General features: G+C 35.5%; 2 protein-coding genes across 3 annotated transcripts; both read left to right on the forward strand.

The window, feature by feature from the left end:
* Positions 1-234: 234 nt before the first annotated feature.
* LOC106131685 (alpha-soluble NSF attachment protein) lies at positions 235-8,231 on the forward strand. The gene is made up of 6 exons (XM_013330856.2): positions 235-453; positions 1,950-2,146; positions 3,788-3,867; positions 4,471-4,656; positions 5,232-5,405; positions 5,936-8,231. Exons 1-6 carry the CDS (start codon positions 362-364, stop codon positions 6,083-6,085), a joined length of 879 nt encoding a protein of 292 aa, XP_013186310.1. The 5' UTR covers positions 235-361; the 3' UTR covers positions 6,086-8,231.
* A 4,923-nt stretch (positions 8,232-13,154) lies between these two features.
* Positions 13,155-23,382, forward strand: LOC106131536 (acyl-CoA synthetase short-chain family member 3, mitochondrial). Of its 2 annotated transcripts, XM_060950037.1 has the most exons (13): positions 13,155-13,190; positions 14,336-14,417; positions 15,341-15,491; positions 16,666-16,810; positions 17,323-17,467; positions 18,106-18,202; positions 19,194-19,393; positions 19,801-20,032; positions 20,238-20,397; positions 21,026-21,173; positions 21,327-21,472; positions 21,738-21,969; positions 22,324-23,382. In XM_060950037.1, exons 1-13 carry the CDS (start codon positions 13,155-13,157, stop codon positions 22,599-22,601), a joined length of 2,052 nt encoding a protein of 683 aa, XP_060806020.1. In that variant the 3' UTR covers positions 22,602-23,382. The 2 variants fall into 2 exon arrangements, with proteins under 2 accessions (XP_060806020.1, XP_013186107.1); XM_013330653.1 differs by lacking the exon at positions 13,155-13,190 and having other exon boundaries at positions 14,306-14,417.
* The last annotated feature ends 158 nt before the right edge of the window (positions 23,383-23,540 follow it).

Below are 23,540 nucleotides of genomic sequence, written 5' to 3' on the forward strand. Positions count from 1 at the left end.
ATTAGTATTGCGGCACGGTACGGGCCGGCCGCGGCGGCGGGGGCAGCGTCCCAATAATGTTGGTGCGTTGACTGTATTTGTCGAAGTAGCGGGATACACGCAAACGAAGTTGCGCGGGTCAGCTAGTTAAGAAATAAAGAACACTTTTGACTAATATAAGTATTAAGACTAATATAGGTGTTGAGACTTTGTTTTAGATTATTTAAGTTTTTTCGGTTTACATTATGGCAACACTAAATCAATCGATGACAGCGACGGGGCTGGTTTCTCTTTTCGCTGACGACATTTTGTCAATAAGTTGGAATTAGATTGTAATTTTCAGTCTTTTATTTAGTGAATAGAGATAAAATAAGCCACGAAGATGGCAGAAAATGAACAGAAAGCTATGCAGTTGATGGCCGAAGCGGAAAAGAAGTTAAATTCCTCTAAGACCTTCCTTGGATCACTATTCGGGTAAGCACAATGATTTCACCTTATTTTATTGATAGTGCACTAATTACGCTCTATGTATATTATCCTTTACCCTTACAGAAAAGTCCGCAGGTAATTTTTTAAAATATCGTAACATTTATAATTTATCAATTAATCCTAATGGGCGTGACGAAAAAGCAAAACTGCGACCCTTGTCTTTGTTATGTAGGTGCTGATAATTTATCCTAGTTAAAACATGTTATGGTCAGCAATTTTTAAAATAAGTTTTAGAAGCCCACATAAAAACGTTAAAGTTAAGACAAATGTAAAAAGTCAACAAAATTTTGTAACTAGCACTTCAGGTTTATTCTTTTTAAGTGGACGTGATCATATAGTCTCTAAACTATTCACATAATCCCTTACATAAGTAAAATATAAAGAAAAGTTGATAAGGATCTACTCAAGACCCCTTGTCAAGAGGCCACAGACACATAAACAAACTAGCTATTGTAAGCATTTAATTCATGTCTTTATATTATCCCCTATATATTTTATCCCTTTACCCTGTAGGTTAAATGGCAGAAATGAGATAAAGAACTATTGACATGTTGCTAATCATCTAAAAGAAGAAGCCTGTAGATATATTTATTTGGAGAATATTTTTGAAAAGTGCCAAGTAACGTCTTTATATGAGTTGGAATTATCCCCCGTAGACAGAGCCAACAGTCTTGCAAAGTCTGAAAGACCTGAAAGTGGTCTTATGGGTGTACAGGAATTGAGCCAAATAGTGACAGGTTGATTACTTACTGTTAGCTTATCGCTTAAAAGAAAAATCCCAAGATTATAAGCCAGTTAACCTATTCCTTAGTCACCTTTTACAAAATCCATGGGAGTGATCTCCCGTTCCAATAGATAATATATTTAGATACAATGGTATATTTTGAAAATTGCAGGGCTAGTTCATATTCAATGTGTCAATATTTATAAGGTTGAGGAAACAATGACTCAACAGAAATCTTTTTAGCATTATGACTAAATAGGAAACCTGAATTAATAAGTGGTGCTAATAACATACAACTTGATATTTGTAAATTTAGCATTTATTGCGGTAATTAGCTTCTTGTACATTTAAGACTATTAGTACTTTGAATATAATTAAAGAAATTTGCTTACAGTAAAAAATGGAAATGACTAGGAATGAGTTTGTTTGAAATAACTATTGCTGAAATTTATGAAAACTTATACTTAATAGATACATTCATGGAAGTTTAAAAATATTTGGGCTAAATTAGCTGAAAAGCAATTATGTAGTACAAGAATTCGGACTTTCTTAATATGAAATAGAAAACTCATACAAAATGAGTAAGTTCTTAAAAAAAATTTAATATCTATTAGAAGTTTTTGTGTTTCATTCACTGATGTTATTCTGTAATTTCAAAGGTTTCTGTTATTTCACAGGTTTCTGTAATTTTACAGGTTACTGTAAATTTGACAGGTGCTTAAAAGTCACCCTCTATATTTTTGTATTTTTCAAACAGTGGTTCCTCAAAAGTAGAAGATGCAGTGGACTGCTACCTCCGCGCTGGTAACCTCTTCAAAATGGCCAAGAAGTGGGCCCAGGCAGGTCAAGCGTTCTGCAACGCAGCAAACCTTCACCTAAAGGCTGGAGTCCGCCACGAAGCAGCCACCAACTTTGTGGACGGTGCAAACTGTTACAAGAAATGTGATCCTAATGGTAGGTGAAACATACATATGTACATATAGTCACATCTATATCCCTTGTGGGGTAGACAGACCCAACAGTCTTAGAGAGACGATAGGCCACGTTAGCGGTTTGGCATTATGATAGAATTGAGATTCAAATAGTCACAGGTTGCTAGACCATAGCCTAAAAAGAATCACAAGTTTATAAGCCAATCCCTTTGTCGCCTTTTACGATATCCATGGGAAAGAGATGAAGTGATCCTGAGATGAGAAATACCTTTTATTTTCTACTTTGATTGTTTGCTCCTAAACATGGCCTACAGTCTTTTGAGTGTCACCTCTGTCTACACTGCAAGGGATATAGACTTGTTATGTGATGTTGATCGTCAATTTGCCGTTAATTTTGTTTATGTCTTAATTTTTCTGGAGACGAGGTATGGGTGCCGTGTGGCTCCCGGCACCAATACAAAAAAGAATAGGACCACTCCAAATCTTTCCCATGGAGGTCGTAAAAGGCGACTAAGGGATAGGCTTACAAACTTGGGATTCTTTTTTGGGCGATGGGCTAGCAACCTGTCACTAGTTGAATCTCAATTCTATCGTTAAGCCAAATAGCTGTACGAGGCCATTCAGTCTTTTCAAGACTGTTGGCTCTGTCTACCCCGCAAGGGATATAGACGTGACCATATGTATGTATGTATATGTACGAGGTACGGCTGTGCCTACGATCCCAAGGTGGGTAAAGTTAATATACCCACCTTGATTCATAGTTTTACACTAGATGAGAATACTTACCCCTTTGTCTTTTGATCTTGTGATTTGACATCCAATTAGAAAGAGATGAAAGGTTAATATTCTAAAGCTCTATCATGTAGGTTATTATCAAAGGATGGTGTAACTTATATCACTAAATTAATGTTTGCTGATTCATATCACATTACTCAGATAGGAATATTCAGAAGTTTTTGGAGTTTGCACACACACGATTATGAGGTAATCTTATCTCCATATGATTCGCACTTTCAAGGTCACGAAAATTGTAAACAAAATAGTTTTGGCTTCGTGCATTGTATACTTGATGACCGGTTTGTAATTTTTCAATGAAAAATGCAGAATAATCTAGATGAGTCGCAAAAAATTTCCGATTGTAATAACTTTTAATTGAAATTCTTTGATGGGAAACATGCTTATACTTGAATGTGGCTTATCATGCATATTCAAGCACTAGCTGTGCCCGGGACTTCGTCCGCGTGGAATAGTTATTTTGGGCATCAAGGATGAATAATTTACCCCATTTTTTTTGCACATTTTCCATTATTCCTTCGCTCCTAATAGTTGCAGCGTGATGTTAAATAGCCTAAAGCCTTCCGATTCCGATAAATGGTATATTTTACACAAAAAGAATTTTTCAATTCGATCCAGTAGTTCCTGAGATTAGCGTGTTTAAACAAACAAACAAACTCTTTTCTCTCTCAGAGCTTTAAAATATTAGCGTAGTAAGTGAAGTGTAGATACACTTTCGTAATGAACGGACGGTACGGGACGGTCCCATTGCTTTAATCATTGCGTATCAGCGGATCCCACTTTCTTCTTCTTCCTCCTGTCTTGAGCCCGGTTACATCCACACCACTCGATTCCATACTTATATATATATATTTTTTATTCTCAACAGAGGCAGTGTCCTGCCTACTGAAGGCTATTGAGATTTACACCGACATGGGCCGGTTCACAGTCGCCGCTAAACAACACCAGGTAAGATATCTTTACACACAGCTGAAACCTGCATTGGCATCGAATATAATTATGTATACGTACTTGCTGTAAAATTAAAAATTTATAAAAGAGTACACTGACTGACCTGTCAATACACAGCTCAAACTGCTGGGTCTAGAGATGTGAAATTTGGTAAATTTTGAAGGACACTATTAATTTATTTACTTTAAACTTTATTGCACAAAAGGCAAATGTACTTAATGCCGTTTGGCATTCTCTACCAGTCTACCAGCTGACCAAATAGAAAATCTTTAAGTTGGTGGTGCGATAAAGTGCACATTAATACTGCAAAATACAGCCATTATAAACAAAATACATAACTACATGAAATACATACAAAATACATGTAACAATAAATACATATATACATATACAAAAATAAAATACCCATTTGGATGACTTATTGTGTATGGCATGCCTCATTTCTTAAGAAATTACTTCCAATAAGCCTCCAACAAGAAAATATAAAGAAAGGCATTAGCTCCTTATATGGTCTAGGAGAGCACATTTAGCTGACTAAACATTATGCCCAATTAGGCCTGAGCATACTCCAATAATAAATATGTGTTGTTTTGTCAACAGGTCATAGCCGAGCTGTACGAGACAGATTGCGTTGATCTCGCCAGAGCAATGCAGCATTACGAACAAGCTGCGGATTACTTCCGCGGAGAGGAGTCAGTAGCCTCCGCCAACAAATGCATGTTGAAACTTGCCCAATACGCGGCTCAGATGGAGCATTACGACAAGGCCATACAGATCTATGATCAGGTAACTAGTTAAATAGATCCAGTAATTGCTTAGTCATTTGATGTCTTTATATAGGCGATGGGCTAGCGACCTGGCACTATTTGAAACTTACTTCTATCATTCAGCCTAACAGCTGAACGTGGCCTGTCAGTCTTTCAAGACTGCTACTCCAAGGCAAGTGATCTAGACGTCATTGTATGTAATTCTTGTAGAGGTCAGATAGGAGTGGCGTTGTTTAAAAACCTGTCTCACCCAATTCAGGATCCATGGTCAAAGGCGAACCCTAAGCTCCTCTCCAGAGTGGTGAGGATGTAACCTGGACTAACGCCTGGAGAAAGAAGATAATATCCAATTGGCATGACTCGAGGTGCCAAACCAACAGTCTTGAAATTATGTCACAGAAATGATGGATTAAGATTCAAATAGTGGCAGGTTGTTCTCATCGCCTACAAAAATTCCAAGTTTAACATGAACATTACCCTTTTCTCCCTGTTTATGTGATTTGTAATTTATAACTTCTACCTTCTAGATGTTCCAGTTGATATATTAAATAATTTTTATCAGACAGACTCTGAACGCCATTTTGTCTATTACAGATCTCAAAATCGGCCGTAGAGAACTCCCTGCTAAAATATAGCGCCAAAGACTACATGTTCCGAGCGGCGATCTGTCACTTGTGCGTGGATCTTCTGAACGCACAACATGCCCTCGAGAAGTATTGCAGTATTTACCCGGCCTTCGCTGACACTAGGGAGTGCAAACTTATCCGGGTAAATTGTTGTTCTATTGTTATACTCTTGGTTATAAATTACTGTTATGCTACCTCAGCAAAAGGACCTTATGAATCATAGACATATATCTTGCTAGACCCCGCATTCGTGTGTATGTTGTTGGCGTCAGAAAAGAATTACAAATTAGCCCCTTTCCAAAATATTTCCAATCCACATTTTGAGCGTTCCAACGTTCAGAGTAAATTCTTGTAAATTGAGTAGATAGAAATGAAGATAGAATATATGTATCATCTGATTAGACAGTTTGAATCACCAACATAGATCTAGCTAGGCACCGTGACTGTATGCTATGCGCGACAAATCCTATGGCAAACGGGTGAAAAATGAACCTCTTCATGAAGGTTTTTCGACCTGTGTGGCACTATGAGCTGGATTATTGAAATTTGTAATTTTACTGGACTTTTACTCATGATCTTCTTGCGTTGTCTATCCACCTTTTATTGGTCTTACTTTTACCCAATTTTTTTTTAAATCCATTTCAATAAAATCTGTTGCCTTTTTATTTCCAGGATTTAATCGAACACCTTGAAGAGCAAAACATAGACGGATTCACCGAGACCGTAAAGAATTACGATAGCATATCCCGACTGGACCAGTGGCACACGACCATGCTAGTGCGCATCAAGAAACAGATCAGCGACAACGCCGATCTACGTTGAAACAACCAACGCATTTTGTCAAGTCAACGCTATCAACGCCGCGTGAGTGTCTACACATTTATATCCCTATGGTTTTCTTGTTGAGCTCTTTTCTTGTTTAAATTGAGAACTTCACGTTCGAAATTTGTAAAAGCAATATCATATCGTTTCAATATATTAAAAAAAAAATGGACAATTCAATACAAAATTCAGTGTTTTTTGTACTGAACTGTACATTTAGATAATTTTTTTTTGCTAATAATTAATTTGTTAAGAATTTATGAACATCGTAGTAATTAATCTCAACACTAGAGTAATTGGAATATCAATTTCTGAGTTAGCAATATACATTAAAAAGCTTGTTGGTCTATAATGTTGTAATTTTTAAATATCATTATTTATGGTATTCTATGAAAATTTTATGTATAATTGATGAAATTATTATGACAACAAAGTATTGTGATTGGATCGAACATCAATGTCGCATAAGTGATTAATGTGGGTTAAAAATTGTTACTTTTTGTAATTATGATTGTGTTTTATAATTTCTTTTGTTTATAATTTTACTGTCCAAAAGACACTAATATTTAGACAACGAACTTTTTGCATTAAAGATAATCATTTTTAGACCATTATCAAAACATGGAGTTAACTGGTAGAGAAGAGACCTCTTACGAAAGGAGAGAAAGATAAAATTATGAATCGTAATCTTTCTTTAAATAATGACATCAATTTAATTTCCATAATTATCTACTCTTCTTTTTTTTGTCTTTCTTATGTATATATAATAATATCTTATAATAAAGGACGTTATAAAAATCCTCCCGAGGAATGTTAAATAACTTGGTACCTACATATTAACACGTCTATAGCCCTTGCGGGTAGACAGAGCCAGCAGTCTTGTAAAGACTGAAATGTCATGTTATGAACAATCTTGTTTTAAGAAATGATAGAAGCCATTTGTGCTCAAATGTGGATGAGAATGTTGAATGGCGGCGTTGGGCGGTTAATTTTCTTAATTAACTTTAGTAGAATCATTATGCCTATTTCGATATAATGTTAGGCGCGTTTTACTTTGTTGCACTGTCGTCTACAAGTTAATGTTAAGATGTTCAAGTCGTTATCCTATAATGTTGATTGACATATAAGGAAGTAACGTTTTCATATTACTATTATATATTCACGACAAATAATTTGTCGTCTTCTATTTGGGGTCTATGGTCCACTTGAAACACTTTTTATAAAACACTAGTATAGACAAGATACAGTACATATATCATGTGTTTATCCCATGCGGGATAGTATGTAGAGATGAGATTCAGATAGGGACAAGACATGACATTATACTATTGTTATAGGTGGGTTCATTCACAATATTTAAAATAGCAAAATATTTAGATTTTTTATACTATTTGTTCAAATCTGTACGATTTCATGTTCAATGTATGAAAATAAACCACTTCATACATATTCTTTTCATATAAGTACTGATAATTTTGACTTCATAATGTGGCGTCAGATTATCTTTTAAAAAATCTTGGTCTTGCTGCATTCAAGAGAATAACAGATACCATCACTTTTATTCATTTCATTCTCGACGTCAAACTGTTTTCTGAATCCTCTTTCATGAATTATTCCACGCCATTATTTGCTATATGAATGGACTGGACATTTAATTTAAAGAGTCATCTTTTTTACTTTATAAATTGATCATTGTAGTCTTATTAACATTGAGTTCCTTTAAATATATGAATGACGACAGTGTAACATAGTATTCTAGTATTCAAGATTAGGTCGTTTAAATTTAGGCATTAATTTGGGTATAATCGACGTTTTTTAATAAATAGTATCGGTACATTACGACGTTATGTTAAGTACACTAATTTGAGTCCAAAGGTACTCCTATTTAATTTATGTTCATTGTTATCACAATGTAAACCGGTTCTGTACCCTTTTTGTATCGTATATTTTATTTTTAACCGTATTTACTAAAAAACAATTGATATAAAGTCCAATCCCAATATGGCGGCGGACGCCATTTTGTTTTTACGACATTTCGTTGTACCATGGATTGGATCTATTCTCACTTAGAGTTAAATATTTATAACATTTATTTTTGTTGTTGTAAATATTGTCTGTTTCGTTATAAATAAATTTTATATTTATATTTGTTTTCTTTTTATTTTTCCTTTTTTCATCTTTCATTAGATTGTAAGCAGCTTGATTGTACTAAGGTTTCTTACACATGCGCTGTTCAATCCGTGTGTACGTTTTCTTAGATTGTAATTGCATGGTGAATCATGGATTTACGAGAATTATTGATATTAATACTCTAAGGTACATTTGCCTTAATAGTAGGCTTAAATTTTTGGTGAAATCAGTATTAGAATAGAGCATGCGATATCGATATCGTCCGTTGTAGTCGACGTGTATTCATACTTTTTCCTATACATTTTTAACAAACATTCACATTTAATACAAAATTAATATTTTGTAATAATAATTATGTACTGCAAGTAGATAAAATATGTAAAACTTAAATTTATAAATTTTAAAGGATAGGTGATATTGAAACGTCCCAGAATTATGTAAATGAACCGAAAAATAACAAATGACACAAAAGGGCAACGACGTTAACTCAGTCATACACGAATATTTTAAAGGACTTATCCGTGCCTGAAGTAAGGCTAGATTTTTGAATCTCTTGTTATCAAATTGTCCGCCTTATATCTGAAATGAAACAACATAAATATTTAAATTAAGAATCACCTCCCTGAGCTCCAATTGGAACTGAACTCTGCCTGTGATTCTGCTATTAGTGTTGCCATGAATAAAAAAATATTATAACATTATTATCTGAAACAGAAAAAAATCTATGGCAGTATACTCGTATGTTTATTTCAGAAGGCCTAGCCAGAAATTATGAGCCAGGGAATGTTAATATTTTTAAAATAATCGTTGACAGTTTGTTTTTTTTTTTAATATACACAATGCGTTAGATATCGCATGCCAACAGCCTAGTATTAAAGTTTCGCATCTTTAACATAACCATAGCAAAGGCAGTTAAGTACATTGTATCGGCACATTCATATTCGTTTATTGTAAAATAAAGTGTTAATAAAGATAAACTGTTTTATTTTTTACTGCTCTGACTGAAATATCACGTTCAGCTGGAGATGAGATTAAGATAGTGACAGGTTGTCAGCCTATCGATTTAATAAATACATAAATACAGTCACGTCTATATCCCTTGCGGGGTAGACAGGGCCAACAGTCTTGAAAAGACTGACAGGCCACGTTCAGCTTTTTGGCTCGATGATAGAATGGATCAAATAAATAAATATATACGGGACAAAACCACCGATTGTGTTAGCCTCGAAGTAAGTTCGAAACTTGTGTTACGAGATACTAACCCAACGATAATATATCTATACATATAATAAATCTATAGAAGGGTCAATTCTGTACATTGAAAATATTGAAAAAATAAATAGCAGGGGGTGTTACTGGATCGATACCAAACACAAATATGTGATTAAAAAAATTTTTGTCTGTCTGTATGTTCAGGCATCACGTGAAAACTAACGGTTCGATTTTGATGAAACTTGGTATAATTATACCTTATTATCCTGGGCATAAAATAGGATACTTTTTATCCTGAAAAAATACGAAGAAAAAAAATCTTAATTTTTCAGTTTATTCATAGACGTTGTTCTGTAGAACCGCGAACACACGTTACGTTACCCGCAGTGGATTCAGCGCCGTAACCTGTAGCACCGAAAGTCGGATTTAGCTTGAACCGTTTGCGGCACACGCGGGTCGCTACTAATTACTATGAAAAAAATACTTTAGTCCGGTCAATCTAGACATTCGAAGCTACATTAAGCTGAAAATGAGTATAATTGTTTAAAACACAATCATAAGCATTAAGTATTTCAAAATTTCCCATGATTCCAGTTTAAGAAAAAAAATTACCCAAGGTCAAAGGTAAAAAAAGGGTGTTTCGCGATTTCCTTCAAAACGGTAAGTTTTTCAAATCGGAAAATTACCTCAGACATAAATTGTAGATCATAAAGTTATCTATGAAAAAGGTATCAATAATTTTGTTCAATAAAGCTACCGCTTCTGAGATTTAACGATGCAAAAAGTTGCAAGCGTCATAATATGTACACGTTTCCACGCCACCTCTGAGGTAGTGTACTATTAGCGCGTTTTTTTTAACATTTTTATTATTAAACTTGAAAAAGTCTGAAATAGGTTAGATTAAACACGTGTTTTCACTACGCAGTGGCACTCAAGACTAACTTACGCATTTATTATTAAAAAAAATTAGAATAACCCTAAGTGAAGAAAATCATCTTACGACAATAATAGAGATTACAATTAAATCAAATTAAAACTAAAACTACTTATAAAAAGAAAGAAGAAAGATGACTCCAAACTAAAATTTAATTTATAAATTGTACAGTCCCTGCATAGTATCAACATGCGGGAGTGTGCCCAGAAGGCTGGCAGCATTGCCAACTTGAATGGCAATGCTGATTCTCTGAGCCAGATAATTTCCAGCCCTCCGGTCAAGAGATAAGTACCTCAATCAGCTATTTGGACAATTGTCGGAAAAGCTGATGGTCAGATAGGCCCCCGGTCCCTGAGTTCTACCCCAAAAGGTTCAAAAGTATAGGTATTACCGATACCTACATATTTGCGCCTTTTGAGGTTTTTTGCCTCATTTGAAGCAGAACCGGCCTGAGATTTAGTAACCTGAAGATGAGACGGCGCAAGTAGCATCCCACACCAAAGGCCGCCCCAATCTCCAGGGTACCAAAATCATACCATCCGGTCTCTTGGCATCATCCCGAGCCAGACCGTTTGGCTCTAGAACGGCTGGAACATGGATGGTGGCAAGAGCACGGAGGATTATATTATTTAGGGCGGCATGGTGCCCTAAAAGGCCAGCACTCCTAGGGCATGAGAGGCCGTGGTGTCCATAGCCGTCAACGGTATCCCCGCAAGGACTACTATTATTAAAGACTAACGGTATTTCATGTGTTGAGCATTCTGAGATAAAGCAGGTATACGACCCTAGCCACGTACACAATTAAACAGAGAGACAGATGTTGTCTCAAGGTTTCACTACAGTATAAATGAAGGGACTGGGTTTCATTATACTTATGTATATTTTATATTTTGAATTCAAGTTAAAATTACCGACAGAACAATATTTTTACTTATATAACTGCTACACAGAGTATATACGAGACGTGCTTATGCATATTATGACGCTTGCAACTTTTTGCATCGTTATATCTCAGCTTATTGAAAAAAAAAATTGATTCCTTTTTATAGATAACTTTATGATCTACAATCTATGTCTGAGGTAATTTTCCGATAAAACCTGCCATTTTGAAGAAAATCGTGAAAACCCCATTTTTTTACCTTTGACCTTGGGTAATTTTTTTTCCTTAAACCGGAATCATGGGGAATTTTGAAATAATGCTTTTGATTGTGTTTTAAACAGTTATACTCATTTTCAGCTTGATGGGAATTAATGTAGCTTCATTCTTATTTTTTGGTCTAAATTAACCGGACTACTTACTACAGAACGCGAACTCAACAGCAGTAGCTCAATAGAGGGATCTCCTTAATTATTATAGGCCTAGCCGTAATTGGGTCCAATAGATATTTATAAGATGTCATTGTCAGAGTTACTCAAAATGGAGAAATAAACCATCCACGCGAAGACCGACATCCGCGCGGACGGAGTCGCGGGGGGAAGCTAGTTTATAATAAATACTTATATAGATAAACATCCAAGACCCAGGCCAATCAGAGAAAGTTCGTTTCTCATCATGCCCTGGCCGGGATTCGAACCCAGGACCTCCGGTGTCACAGACAAGCGCACTACTGCTACGCCACAGAGACCGTCAAAAGAAGAATATGAGATGAGATCTACACATTATCACTACATAAGTAGTATACAGCAAAGTCGCCTCCTGCGTCTGTCCCAATGTCTCTATGTACATATGTATGCTTAGATCTGTAAAACTACGTGGATGATCACTAGTAAGAAAGAAGAAAAGACTTTTATTTGACCTCAACCAATGTTGTTAAACCATACGTTTTGACAATTATTAAGCGATATGAAGTATCCTATAGTAATGAATAAAAATTTTGAATTTTGAAAAGCCATATTAGGATTGTCGTCGTCTTGCAAAGCACGCAGTTTTAAAGCTGTCGATTAAAACTAAGAATGAGGATGCAATATAAAATCGTTATTACTGATAGTGACTTACTACTTACCATTTCTAGTATTTTTATATCCTTGGTGCATCATATAATTTGTTGTATTGTATTTCACGTTATGGAAGAAGAATTGCCATAGGTTATTTATTTATTTAAACCTTTATTGAGCCTCAAATGTATGTAAGTATATTATGTTGACTTAATTCTCTACCAGTCAACCTTTGGAAAATACCAAACAGTTTAATAATTCGGTGAGTATTAGGAAAGAATATTATTCTTATTTCTATGGGCTTGCCTACTTAGTATTTTGCGAACTACCTAATCATTTTGTAAAATTAGAGCATTCTACGTAAGCGTTTGTATCGAAAATAATTTCTTTGAATCGGCCGCTGCGTCACTCTTTTCAGTCCAACTTTTTCAATAATTCATAGGGGTCGCAGGTGGTTCATTGTTATTCTTGCGGCGGGAGTAAACACGATAAGGTTTTTTGGAATTGTCTGGATATTAGTCAAAACAGTTTTTTACTGATAATATCTAGTGCACATTTTATCATCATCCAATGAAAAAAATATAAATTTAAGACCTTGTTGTACTGATATTATGCAAATAAAAGTTTGAATTTGAATGTGGGTAGAGTTCCCCTGCAAAGGTTGCGGCATTGGATGGGAGTCGCTTCGTTTAAAAACTTGACTTACCCAGTCTAGGATCATGGTCAAAACGGACCCCGGTCTCCTCTCTAGAGACGAGGACAAACACCAGAAAGAATTAATTTTTGCACATGCACGATTCTCTGAATGTTTAGCCCACCAGCTGTGTGCTTCCGGGAGATCGTCTTAGTCCCATAATAATGAATAGAAATTTTGAATTTGAGTATAAGATCCAGGTTACGAAGCGACTTTTGACTTGTCTGATTTTTTCTGATCGATCTTACCTTTTTTTATCGGTATTTTGGGATAGCCTTTAAGACTATTCATACACATTTATAGCTAAGGAAGGAGCCAGCCAATGGTTACAAGACACAAAGGTCACGTTTAACTGGCTGAAGTAAGATAATCCTTATTACATAATCTAAATTCTGGGGTCGTCATGACCCATCTTACACCATTTTTTCTTCTTTTTTAAATACATAGATACATTCAAACAGGAACAAAAGAACAGGGTCAATCTGTGAACTTTAATTAATTCAGTAATTGCAGTTAATGTATCTACAATTATCTTAAACCTCTTACTAAAGCTGGTGAACATAATAAAATGGGCAATGATCATAGCTATTTTGATCCGAAACATATGTATTTACTTCTTTTTTCATGTTTTTAACAAAAATTGGGATTAGGTAAGCAATCGGAATAGTATAGGACTAATTAGGCCGATTTCTGTGGATTGAGTTGTTTTTGTCATTTCCTCTACCGTAAAGGCAACAGTAATAATTTTTAAACCATCTACACTTAGTATTACACTAATTCTTTCTGCCTCCTCCATTGTCGAGTGAGAGAAAGCAAAGGCGAAATAGACTACTATAATTTAGTTTTTTCTTAGAATGATAAGTTGTTTCTAGTTTACAGCTATATTGCCTCCACTCGAATCACGTCAAGAATTTAAAAAGCGTTTAGATTAGAAACTTTGATACCAGGGTGTGTAATATCGATAGATTTTTTTTTAAGGAATAAAGAAGAGTCACATATTCTCCACCTACATCTAGGTAAGTAACTCATGCTAAAGATTTTAGACTTACTTAGGTACGTAAGTATTTCTTTGCAAGTCTTAAGTTGAAGAACTGATGCACTCCACATTTACGAAGTCGGAAAATCAGATTATTTAATTACCAGTGACATGAATAAATGAATATAAAATACACATACAATAGAGTTGTTAACGATATGCCAGCAGTATTAGAATAAGTATTATCTTGGCCGCGAGTGCTCCAGAAAAAAAAATCACTGCATTTTGTGAACTGTTGTGTGGCGGATTGAAGAAAAAAAGTTTTTTTTTTAATCTAAAATGCATCAAGAAAGCGATGTAGGGAATAAGATCGAGAAAAATAAGTTCGAATCTTCTATCAGTGAGTTGAAAAAGAAGAGTTTTGTAACCGCAGCGGATATTCAGAATTTTGGTGAGTTGTGTCAATTTTTCTTTTAGGCACTTATATATTGTAAATTTTTTTTTGAGTATATCACAAAACTGTACAATATAAGTACCCAATAACGTAAGTTATCGTTATTCAATACCATAATTACAAATGAAAATAAATAGATTAATTGTGGCAATACGAAAATATCACTGAATTCTCTCATTTAAATAAGGGGGTTTTGTAATAATCTTAGTCGCCCCTTACTTATAAGGAGTGATCTCACAGAACATACAGAGATAAAGTATTAAGATGTGTAAATGCATGACAATTTCGTTTATCTGATCATGGAACCGGGAGTGAGTCATGGGAACTCTGAAATTAAACGATATTTTCACATCGAGTTTGGACTCGTTGGTTCCATCTTGATGAATATTTTGGTGCTAGTTACCTAGGGCTGGATGATGGAGCTAAATGAAATCTATAGTCCTGTCCTGAGCCCAAATAAGAAAAACTACAATAGTTTGATGGGCATAATGATAACTACAAGGAGTAACGTCACTACATAATAATAAACAATAAGGATTTGGTATATAAAAGGTGTGATCCTTTCCCAGCAGAACATAAAGTGTAAAATGTAGATTATACTCTATCTCTTTAAGTAGGTTCTCAAGGTCATTTAAATACGTGACGGATAAACTTTCAAAAGTCCGACATCCTTATAAGTTGACAAAAATACAATTTACCCGTTTTTCGCTGCAAATTTCATTTCATGAACTCGGAAACAGAAAATGGAAAACATTGTTTGCCATCCCATAAAATTAAACGATTAGCAGATGCCGTTGTATCTATACGACAAAATTTATATAAGTAGAAATTTTTTATCCCATCATTAATCTAAAGGTTGAATAGGCCATTCCATAGATACTGTTTTCTTATTGATAACTATTACCTATCTATTAATTTAGGAGAAAGCGGATTGACCGAAGAATGTCGTCGGGCCCACAGGCGCTCCTTGGACGACCCCGAGGGTTTTTGGGGAGAAGTGGGGAAGGAACTGGAATGGACCAAACCGTGGAACCGCGTGCTGGATAACACCAGCCCACCGTTTACCAAATGGTTAGTATCGGTATAATACATACCTACATCCTACTACTATTATAAAGGCGAAAGTTTGTATGGATGTTTGTTACTCTTTCACGCAAAAACTACTGAACCGATTAGCATGAAATTTGGTATGTTTTTATCCCAGAGTTCCCGCGGGATTGATAGGGTTTCCATGCGGACGAAGTCGCGGGCGGCCTCTAGTACATACATAAAATCACGCCTCTTTTCCGGAGGGGTAGGCAGAGACTACCTCTTTCCACTTGACACGATCTCTGCATACTTCCTTCGCTTCATTATCGGTATAATAGTAAATCATGACGTCACGAACGATTATTAGATAATGTTTATATGTATGTCTTTTCATCTTCTCTTGGCATTAGCCTCTCTGGAAAGGAGCTCGGGGTGAACTTATGACCATGATCTTGTATTAGGCGAACCTTACTTATGGGTATCAGATAATGGTAACACCAGTTAGAATAGAATAGATTTATTTTCAAAATTGGATACAAGGTATCACTTATTCACGTCACATCACTTAAATCTTATTATAACTACTACTGCTTCCAAAGCGCATGTGTAGAAGAAGCGGCGGAACAAACTACACTGCAGAATTTCATCGGACGTCAATTTAGTTGCCTGAATTAGCAGGTTTCCCCACGACGTTTCCTCTCACTATAAGAACATAGAAAGAAAATGTGGCTCAATTTCTGTACTCGCGATAATTTCGGGAAATCTCTTAGTGCACTCTATAGACTACATTATAATATCTTAATGCCAAAAAATCTCAAGACCCAGTGGTTTTGGTGCTTTGTGATGTTATGTCAATCAACAAGGCAGAACCTATGAAGTACCTGCCTATCCTATTTTACAAACATACATACATATAATCACGTCCATATCCCTTACGGGGTAGACAGAGCCAACAGTCTTGTAAAGACTGATAGGCCACGTTCAGCTATTTGGCTTTAAGATAGAATTGAGATTCAAATAGTGACAGGTTGCTAGCCCATCGCCTAAAAAAGAATCTCAAGTATGTAAGCCTATCCCTTAGTCGCTTTTTACGACATCCATGGGAAAGAGATGGAGTGGTCCCATTCTTTTTTGTATTGGTGCCGGGAACCACACGGCACCAATACAAAAGAGCCATCCTATTTTATGTTTAAATTTTCGCTCTTTTCTTCTCTAGGTGGGTGGGAGGCGAGTTATCAGTGTGTCACAACGCGATCGACCGCCACGTGGTGGCTGGCAAAGGAGATCAGGTCGCGTTGGTTCATGACTCTCCTCTCACTGACACTGTGAGGAAGATCACATATGCCGAGCTGAAGTGTCAGGTATTTTATTCACATCTAATAGGTATTTAAAATACAATCAAGCCTTTATCCCAAACAAAAAAAAAAAAAAAACACAGTGAACTGAAACTAAAACTGAAAGTCATTAAATAAAAAGTTACGAAAATTTGTACAATAAAATTATAATTGTAAACTTACGAGTAGCAACTTACCAACCATTAACAATTTTTATTTGTTTGTTTCCCTCGTTTTGTACCATAAACATCAAATCACATAATCTGAATTTGCTATCTGTTTTGGTATCTAACCAAAACATGGAAATGATACAGTCGCCTGCAGAGAAACTGTATATACCATAAGGTAACCGTACCCCTGCCCTACGCTTTTGCTTTATATTAAAACCCCCTGTTTAACCGTACGGCGACTGTACTATGACAAATCTATTATACCTATATAAACTCGTAAATGCTTTATTTTCTTAAGCTAAACTTGCGAAAATTTACTCTCCAAAAGTCACCCGGTACAACTAAACCTATACTTCATTTATTGTCCAGGTATCTAGGATAGCTGGCAAGCTGTCTGCCCTGGGCGTGACCCGTGGCTCCAGGGTACTGATCTACATGCCCTTGATCCCTGAAGCCATCATTGCGATGCTCGCCACCAACAGACTTGGAGCAATACACTCCGTCGTTTTTGGAGGTCAGTTGAGTCATACATAACGTGACCATTTATTTTGCGTCAGAGTGGGACGCTTACGGAATTTTGTACATAAGTAAATAAAAAAATATACTTTATACTTAATATATAAGTTAATTATGAATAATTAATTAATCTATACATATAATAAAACAGTAAAAATATTTTGTCTGTACATTTAGTATTTTTGACTGACTGTTCTCGTCAGCGAGATTTGAGTGCGATGTTGATATAAAACAAGCATAAAAATTTGGTTCGTTTGCAAAAGCGGGACATTTTTGCTCTCGCTGGGGACAGCGGGACAGACAGCCTGAAAGCGGGACAATCCCGCCGAAAGCGGGACGTATGGTCACTTTACATACAGCTAATTTTTAGTCAGGTCATTTTGAAAAAATTTTGGAAGAATTTATCATCCAATAACTTCACTTTGGTCTTCGCCCGGCTCATACATATTTCACGTCTTTAACCATCTCGATGTAAACAATACTAGTAGTCTCGAAAAGACTTAAGATTTTTAGGAGATATTTAATTATTTATTAAGTAAACTAACCTGGATCGCGGTAGATCCCAAGATTTTCACCGAGGATAAACGCAGGTGATGCCGCTAAAAAACAAAAGATGATGATGTGTTCTGTTTCCAGGATTTGCTGCTCGTGAACTGAGAACCAGGATAGAGCACGCGGAACCAACTGTCATCGTAGCAGCTAGTTGTGGAGTAGAGCCAAACAAAATTGTTAGGTAAGACATTAAAATATTTTTTAAATCTAGTTTAAGTTTCGATTAAAATCTATTTAACACGACAAATTAAGAACGTGAATACCTAGGAAGGTACCTACCTAGTTACCAAATGTAATTATTGGTACCTATATTTCATTAATCTGTACTTTTATTAAATTAGAAAATTAACTATAGAGGTATTTGGTAGGTACTTCGTGTATTAATAAAAAATACGTAATGTAATGAAGGTAACTACCTAGTTTAATTTTATTTACAAAAACGCGGGAAATTGTACTGTCAAAAACTTTTGAGTTGTCAGTTCAAAGAGTGTCATGTCAAATAGTTGCAATAAATTACTAAAACCAGACAAAAGAGAAAATTTCTGGTGCCACCAATATTTAGGTGGTACCAGTATTCCTACTTTCCAGGTTTATTTTTAGGTAGCGTTGACATTGTGTCGACGACAATTTATTCGCGTAGTGTAATACAATGGCTTGTTTATTTTATTATTTAAGTAAAGGATCCTTGTGTTATTATTTTAAAAGTATATAAGGTACATCTAGGATCAACTCAAGAAATTCAGGTAGAAGTTGAACCACTCGATAAACGTTTATTTTTGTTGTTATTGTTTATTTACTGAAAAGACAGATATTATGATAATAGTTGGATAGTAAAGAATTGACCTTACTTCTAAAAAGTATATAATAGGACTTTTTTCTTCTGTTATTGTTAACAGTGCCAGTGTCGTGTGGTTCCCGGCACCAATAGAAAAAATAATAGGACCACTCCATCTCTTTCCCATGAATGTCGTAAAAGGCGACTAAGGGATTGGCTTATAAACTTGGGATTCTTCTTTTAGGCGATGGGCTAGCAACCTTTGACTATTTGAATCTCAATTCTATTTGAAACCCAAATAGCTGAACGTGGCCTGTTAGTCTTTTCAAGACTGTTGACTCTATCTACCCCACAAGGGATATAGACGTGATTATATGTATGTATGTATTGTTTCCAGGTATAAGGATATCTTGGATGAAGCCCTTTGTCAGAGCTCTCACCAACCCCAATGCTGTATAATATACCAAAGGCGCAGAGTTCTTGAGTGTACTCTAGAAGAAGGGAGGGACATCTCTTGGGAAGATGCATTGGAGGCTGATCCTGTACCATGTGTGTCAGTGGAGGCCAATGAACCTTTGTATATTCTGTACACTTCTGGTAAGGGCAAACAAGATGCTTTTCACTGCTCATTTCGATGAACCTTTGTATATTCTGTACACTTCTGGTAAGGGCAAACAAGATGCTTTTGAATGCTCATTTCGTTTTATTTTATAGATTTTCTGTATTATTTAATTCATGACAACGACACAAGGCCTTCCAGTATTTTCAATACTGTCGAGTCTGTCTATCCCGTAAAGGAAGAAGAATGGTAATATATACCTAATCTTCATTTCCAGTTCTTCAACAGTGATCGGAGATGCTATCGATGTCATGGTTAGATCTCAAGAAAGATAAGAATCTGCGTTATCTTAGGCATTCATTGCTTATTTTTTAACGGAAATAAATAATGTTTTGTGTAGGTATGTGTGAACTGAAAGTAATAATTTGGATATTTACTTTTTTAGGGACAACAGATGCTCCTAAAGGTATACAAAGACCATGTGGCCATGCAGCCACCCTCTGTTGGTCAATGCATGCAGTGTATGGCTTGAGGAAAGGTGTTTGGTGGTCCGCCTCCGACCTTGGTTGGGTAGTTGGACATTCATATATCTGCTATGGACCACTTCTTGCTGGCCTGACTTCTATTCTCTATGAGGGCAAGCCTGACAGGACTCCGGATCCAGGACAGTATTTTAGGTAAATGATCACACCTTTTATATTTTTGATGGCGTTCACACTTTATTGCAAACTTTGTAAGAACTGTATTAAAAATAATGTCGATATTTTTTTTCCTAATTACACTTTTAGTCACTTAATTCTCCCCTACTGGTATCCACGTGTCTTTGGCAATTAATCTGACAGTCATAATTGCATAAACATATGTAAATTACATCCATTGCAGGATCATCGAACAACATAGAGTCAATGCGTTATTCACCATACCCACGGCATTCCGTGTTCTGAAAAGGGCAGATCCATCAGCTAAATATGCCAGAAGATATTGCGGAAAGTCTTTAAAAACGGTATTTATTGCAGGAGAGCATTGCGATCAAGATACGAGAGTAAGTTTATGTTATACTACTAAGTATTTATTATATAAGCACTACTGGACTAGCAATAAAATACTTAAATAAATAAATGTTACCGTTTAAACTGTAGATTTAAACCGTGTGCATTTTAAAATGCTAATATACTTTAACAGTGGTCTGTGAACTCCGCCCTATGACACTTTTTGTTTCCATCGCAGTAATTAGTTGTATGCTAACGTTTTTAATTAACACAAAGTACCATTTAAGTTATATTGACACTTGTCATTGCCACGTAACAAGATTACTAGTGCGCTGTTGTAAAAGATTATAGGAATAAGCAATTATCTACATATTGCTAAAACCATGATCCAAAGTAGGTACTGTTTACGTACGAGATACCCACTAGAGATATTCTGAACGAGTAATTTGCTGTCAAAAACAGCATAAAGAAGATACATTACATTCTGTGAAAGTATAAGCTTAGTTTTAACTATTAGCCCACATTATCAACTTTATAATTCATTAGTATACAAGTTGTTACTGGCGATCTCTACAAAAAAAATTACAATATAACTAACTGCTATTTCTATATGCCTAGCCAATATTTAAAGATACATACAGTAAACGTAAATATAATATTCATACGAGTATTTCATTCTAGCAATGGGCGGAACGTATATTCGGAGTACCAGTTTTGAACCACTGGTGGCAGACGGAGACAGGGTCAGCGATAACCGCAGCGTGCCTTGGTTACGGCGTGAAATCTGTACCGCCACATTCAGCAGGTTACCCTGTGCCGGGATATGATAGTAAGTCCGTAATGTATTAAAATAAAACATTGAAAACCTTTTAGCAAATATTGTACTTACAAAATATTTTCATATAATAAATTTTTATTAAATTGTTTAACTCCGAATGTCAAAATGGGGATTACATGGGCCCGAACTGTGTTTTATTTTCAGTGCGAACTTTGAGAGAAGACGGAACCGAATGTCAACCAGGAGAAGTTGGAAGACTGGTCGCAAAATTGCCATTACCACCAGGATTTGCCTCGACATTGTGGCAAGCTGATGAAAGATTCAAAAAGACCTATTTCGAATCTTACCCGGTATGCCATTTTTTTGCCTATTTAAAAAAAGTCGCACGGGAAGAATTTATACATATAAACCTTCCTCCCGAATCACTGTATCTATTAAAAAAAAAAAGGCATTAAAATCTGTTGTGTATTTTTTTAAGATATAAGCATACATACATACAGACGCGGAAAGTGGGAAGCAACTTTGCTTTATACTATGTAGTGAGGAAGAGCATGGTTTTTCAAATGACTTTCATCAAAATTGTCTGTCTTGACTTGACGATAAAAGCCATTACAGGGTTATTACGACACTCAAGATGCTGGTTGGATAAGCATCGAAGGCGCCGTGTGGGTGGTGGCTCGAGCTGATGACGTCATCAACGTGGCCGGACATCGTCTTTCCACCGCAGCCCTAGAAGACGTTGTACTGAAGCACGCTAGAGTAGCCGATGCTGTAGTCGTGGGCGCACCTGATCCCACAAAAGGAGATGTACCTCTATGTCTGTACGTGATGAGACCACCACAGGACGGTAAATATTCTTATTTTAAAATATATTTATTCCGTACTGAAACTGTGTTTAAATATTATTAGTAAATTGTTCATAAGTGTGTAAGTTATTTAGTTAAATGTATTTAGGTATATTCTTAGAACAAAAATTACCTATGAAGTATCTAAAAAGTTTTTAGATACTTCATAGGTAATTTTTGTTCCTATGAAGTATCTAAAAACCTCTATCTATTCGGTCTGATTATGAGTTTTTAGTAAAAACTCATAATCAGACCGAATAGATAGAGGTGGAAATCGACTATTAAGTACATTAAACTTAGGGTGTCAATGGTATGTTCATAAGTAACTAATAGGCAAATCCTTTGTATTTTCACAGATGAAGAAATAGTAGCCGAGAGTACTGTGACTCAAGAGTTGATATCCCTCGTCCGTCACCTGATTGGACCAATCGCATCGTTCCGAAAAGCAGTAGCCGTGCCGGCACTTCCTCGAACCCGTTCGGGCAAAGCTCTACGCGGGACCATAGCCAAACTAGCACGCTCTCAACTTGTCAAGTTACCAGCGACAATCGAAGATCCTACTGTTTTCGGCGAAATAAAATTAGCGTTGCAAAAATGTGGTTATGCTGTTGATGCACCTGATCCTGAATTCTAATGATTGTTAAGTCCTATTGTTTATTTAGGTGGTCAAAACATAAAAATTACAAAAAGATTGTGTAGATTTATCACAAAAAAACTGTGGTTCTCTTTGATTCACGGGTAGTAAAGAAAATTACTATTATAAAATAGAGTTAAGTAATTTAATTACTGGATATTTATAAACAGTTAAGGGTTAAGACTCTTAGTTGAAATATTTTATATGGAAGATTGAAAACGAAACTTTATCACATATCGTTTCACTATAAACCACAAAAACTTGTAAGGCAAATGGTAACCACTAATAAATTAATTAAAATTCGAATTTCTTCACGGGGTAGAGAGAGCCATCAGTCTTGAAAAGATTGAAGGCGGCTCTCAGCTGGATTGTGATTCAGATAGTGATAGCATGAAAACTTTTAATAAGTAGATGAATGTGCCAATTCCTTTAGTCGCCTTTTACGACGTTCAGGGGAAAGATGTAATGGTCCTTTTTAAGTTGCTGGGACCACATGGCACATGCAACCGATTTATTTTATCTTTAGGCATTGATTTGTTTTATTGAACCGATATCTATTTAATTAAGTTTACTTTAAATTTATATAACTAAATAAATTTAACAAAAACATGAGTGTAATGTGTGTAATGTTTGATGAAAATATACATAAGGGTATTGGGTTATCATGTAAATAGATTCTAAATGTTTTGGAAACTATACAGATGCTTTTATTTACAAAATGTATAAGAGTTTAATGTAAGTAATATTTAATAATAAAAAAACTAGTAATTAAAACCGTTTAGCAGTGATCATTTGAGGCTTGTTTCTATTTTTAAGAACTTATACTAAATAATAAAGTTATTTTATATTAGACCACACTTGTTTCATTACGGACGGATACTCTGTAGTGAATGTATCCATCACTACGGATTTCATATTTGTACTCTCTATTACATATAT

The sequence above is a fragment of the Amyelois transitella genome, chromosome 20 (genome assembly GCF_032362555.1).
Source record: "Amyelois transitella isolate CPQ chromosome 20, ilAmyTran1.1, whole genome shotgun sequence".
Taxonomy (NCBI): domain Eukaryota; kingdom Metazoa; phylum Arthropoda; class Insecta; order Lepidoptera; family Pyralidae; genus Amyelois; species Amyelois transitella.

Excerpts from the sequence above, each read along its gene's own strand:
- LOC106131685 (XM_013330856.2), top strand. The coding sequence starts at position 362 with ATGGCAGAAAATGAACAGAAAGCTATGCAGTTGATGGCCGAAGCGGAA. Across the intron at positions 2,147-3,787 it reads CAAGAAATGTGATCCTAATG|AGGCAGTGTCCTGCCTACTG; the intron begins GTAGGTGAAACA and ends TATTCTCAACAG. Across the intron at positions 3,868-4,470 it reads TCGCCGCTAAACAACACCAG|GTCATAGCCGAGCTGTACGA; the intron begins GTAAGATATCTT and ends TTTTGTCAACAG.
- LOC106131536 (XM_060950037.1), top strand. The coding sequence starts at position 13,155 with ATGAATAGAAATTTTGAATTTGAGTATAAGATCCAG. Across the intron at positions 18,203-19,193 it reads GAGCCAAACAAAATTGTTAG|GTATAAGGATATCTTGGATG; the intron begins GTAAGACATTAA and ends TATTGTTTCCAG. Across the intron at positions 21,970-22,323 it reads GATGAGACCACCACAGGACG|ATGAAGAAATAGTAGCCGAG; the intron begins GTAAATATTCTT and ends GTATTTTCACAG.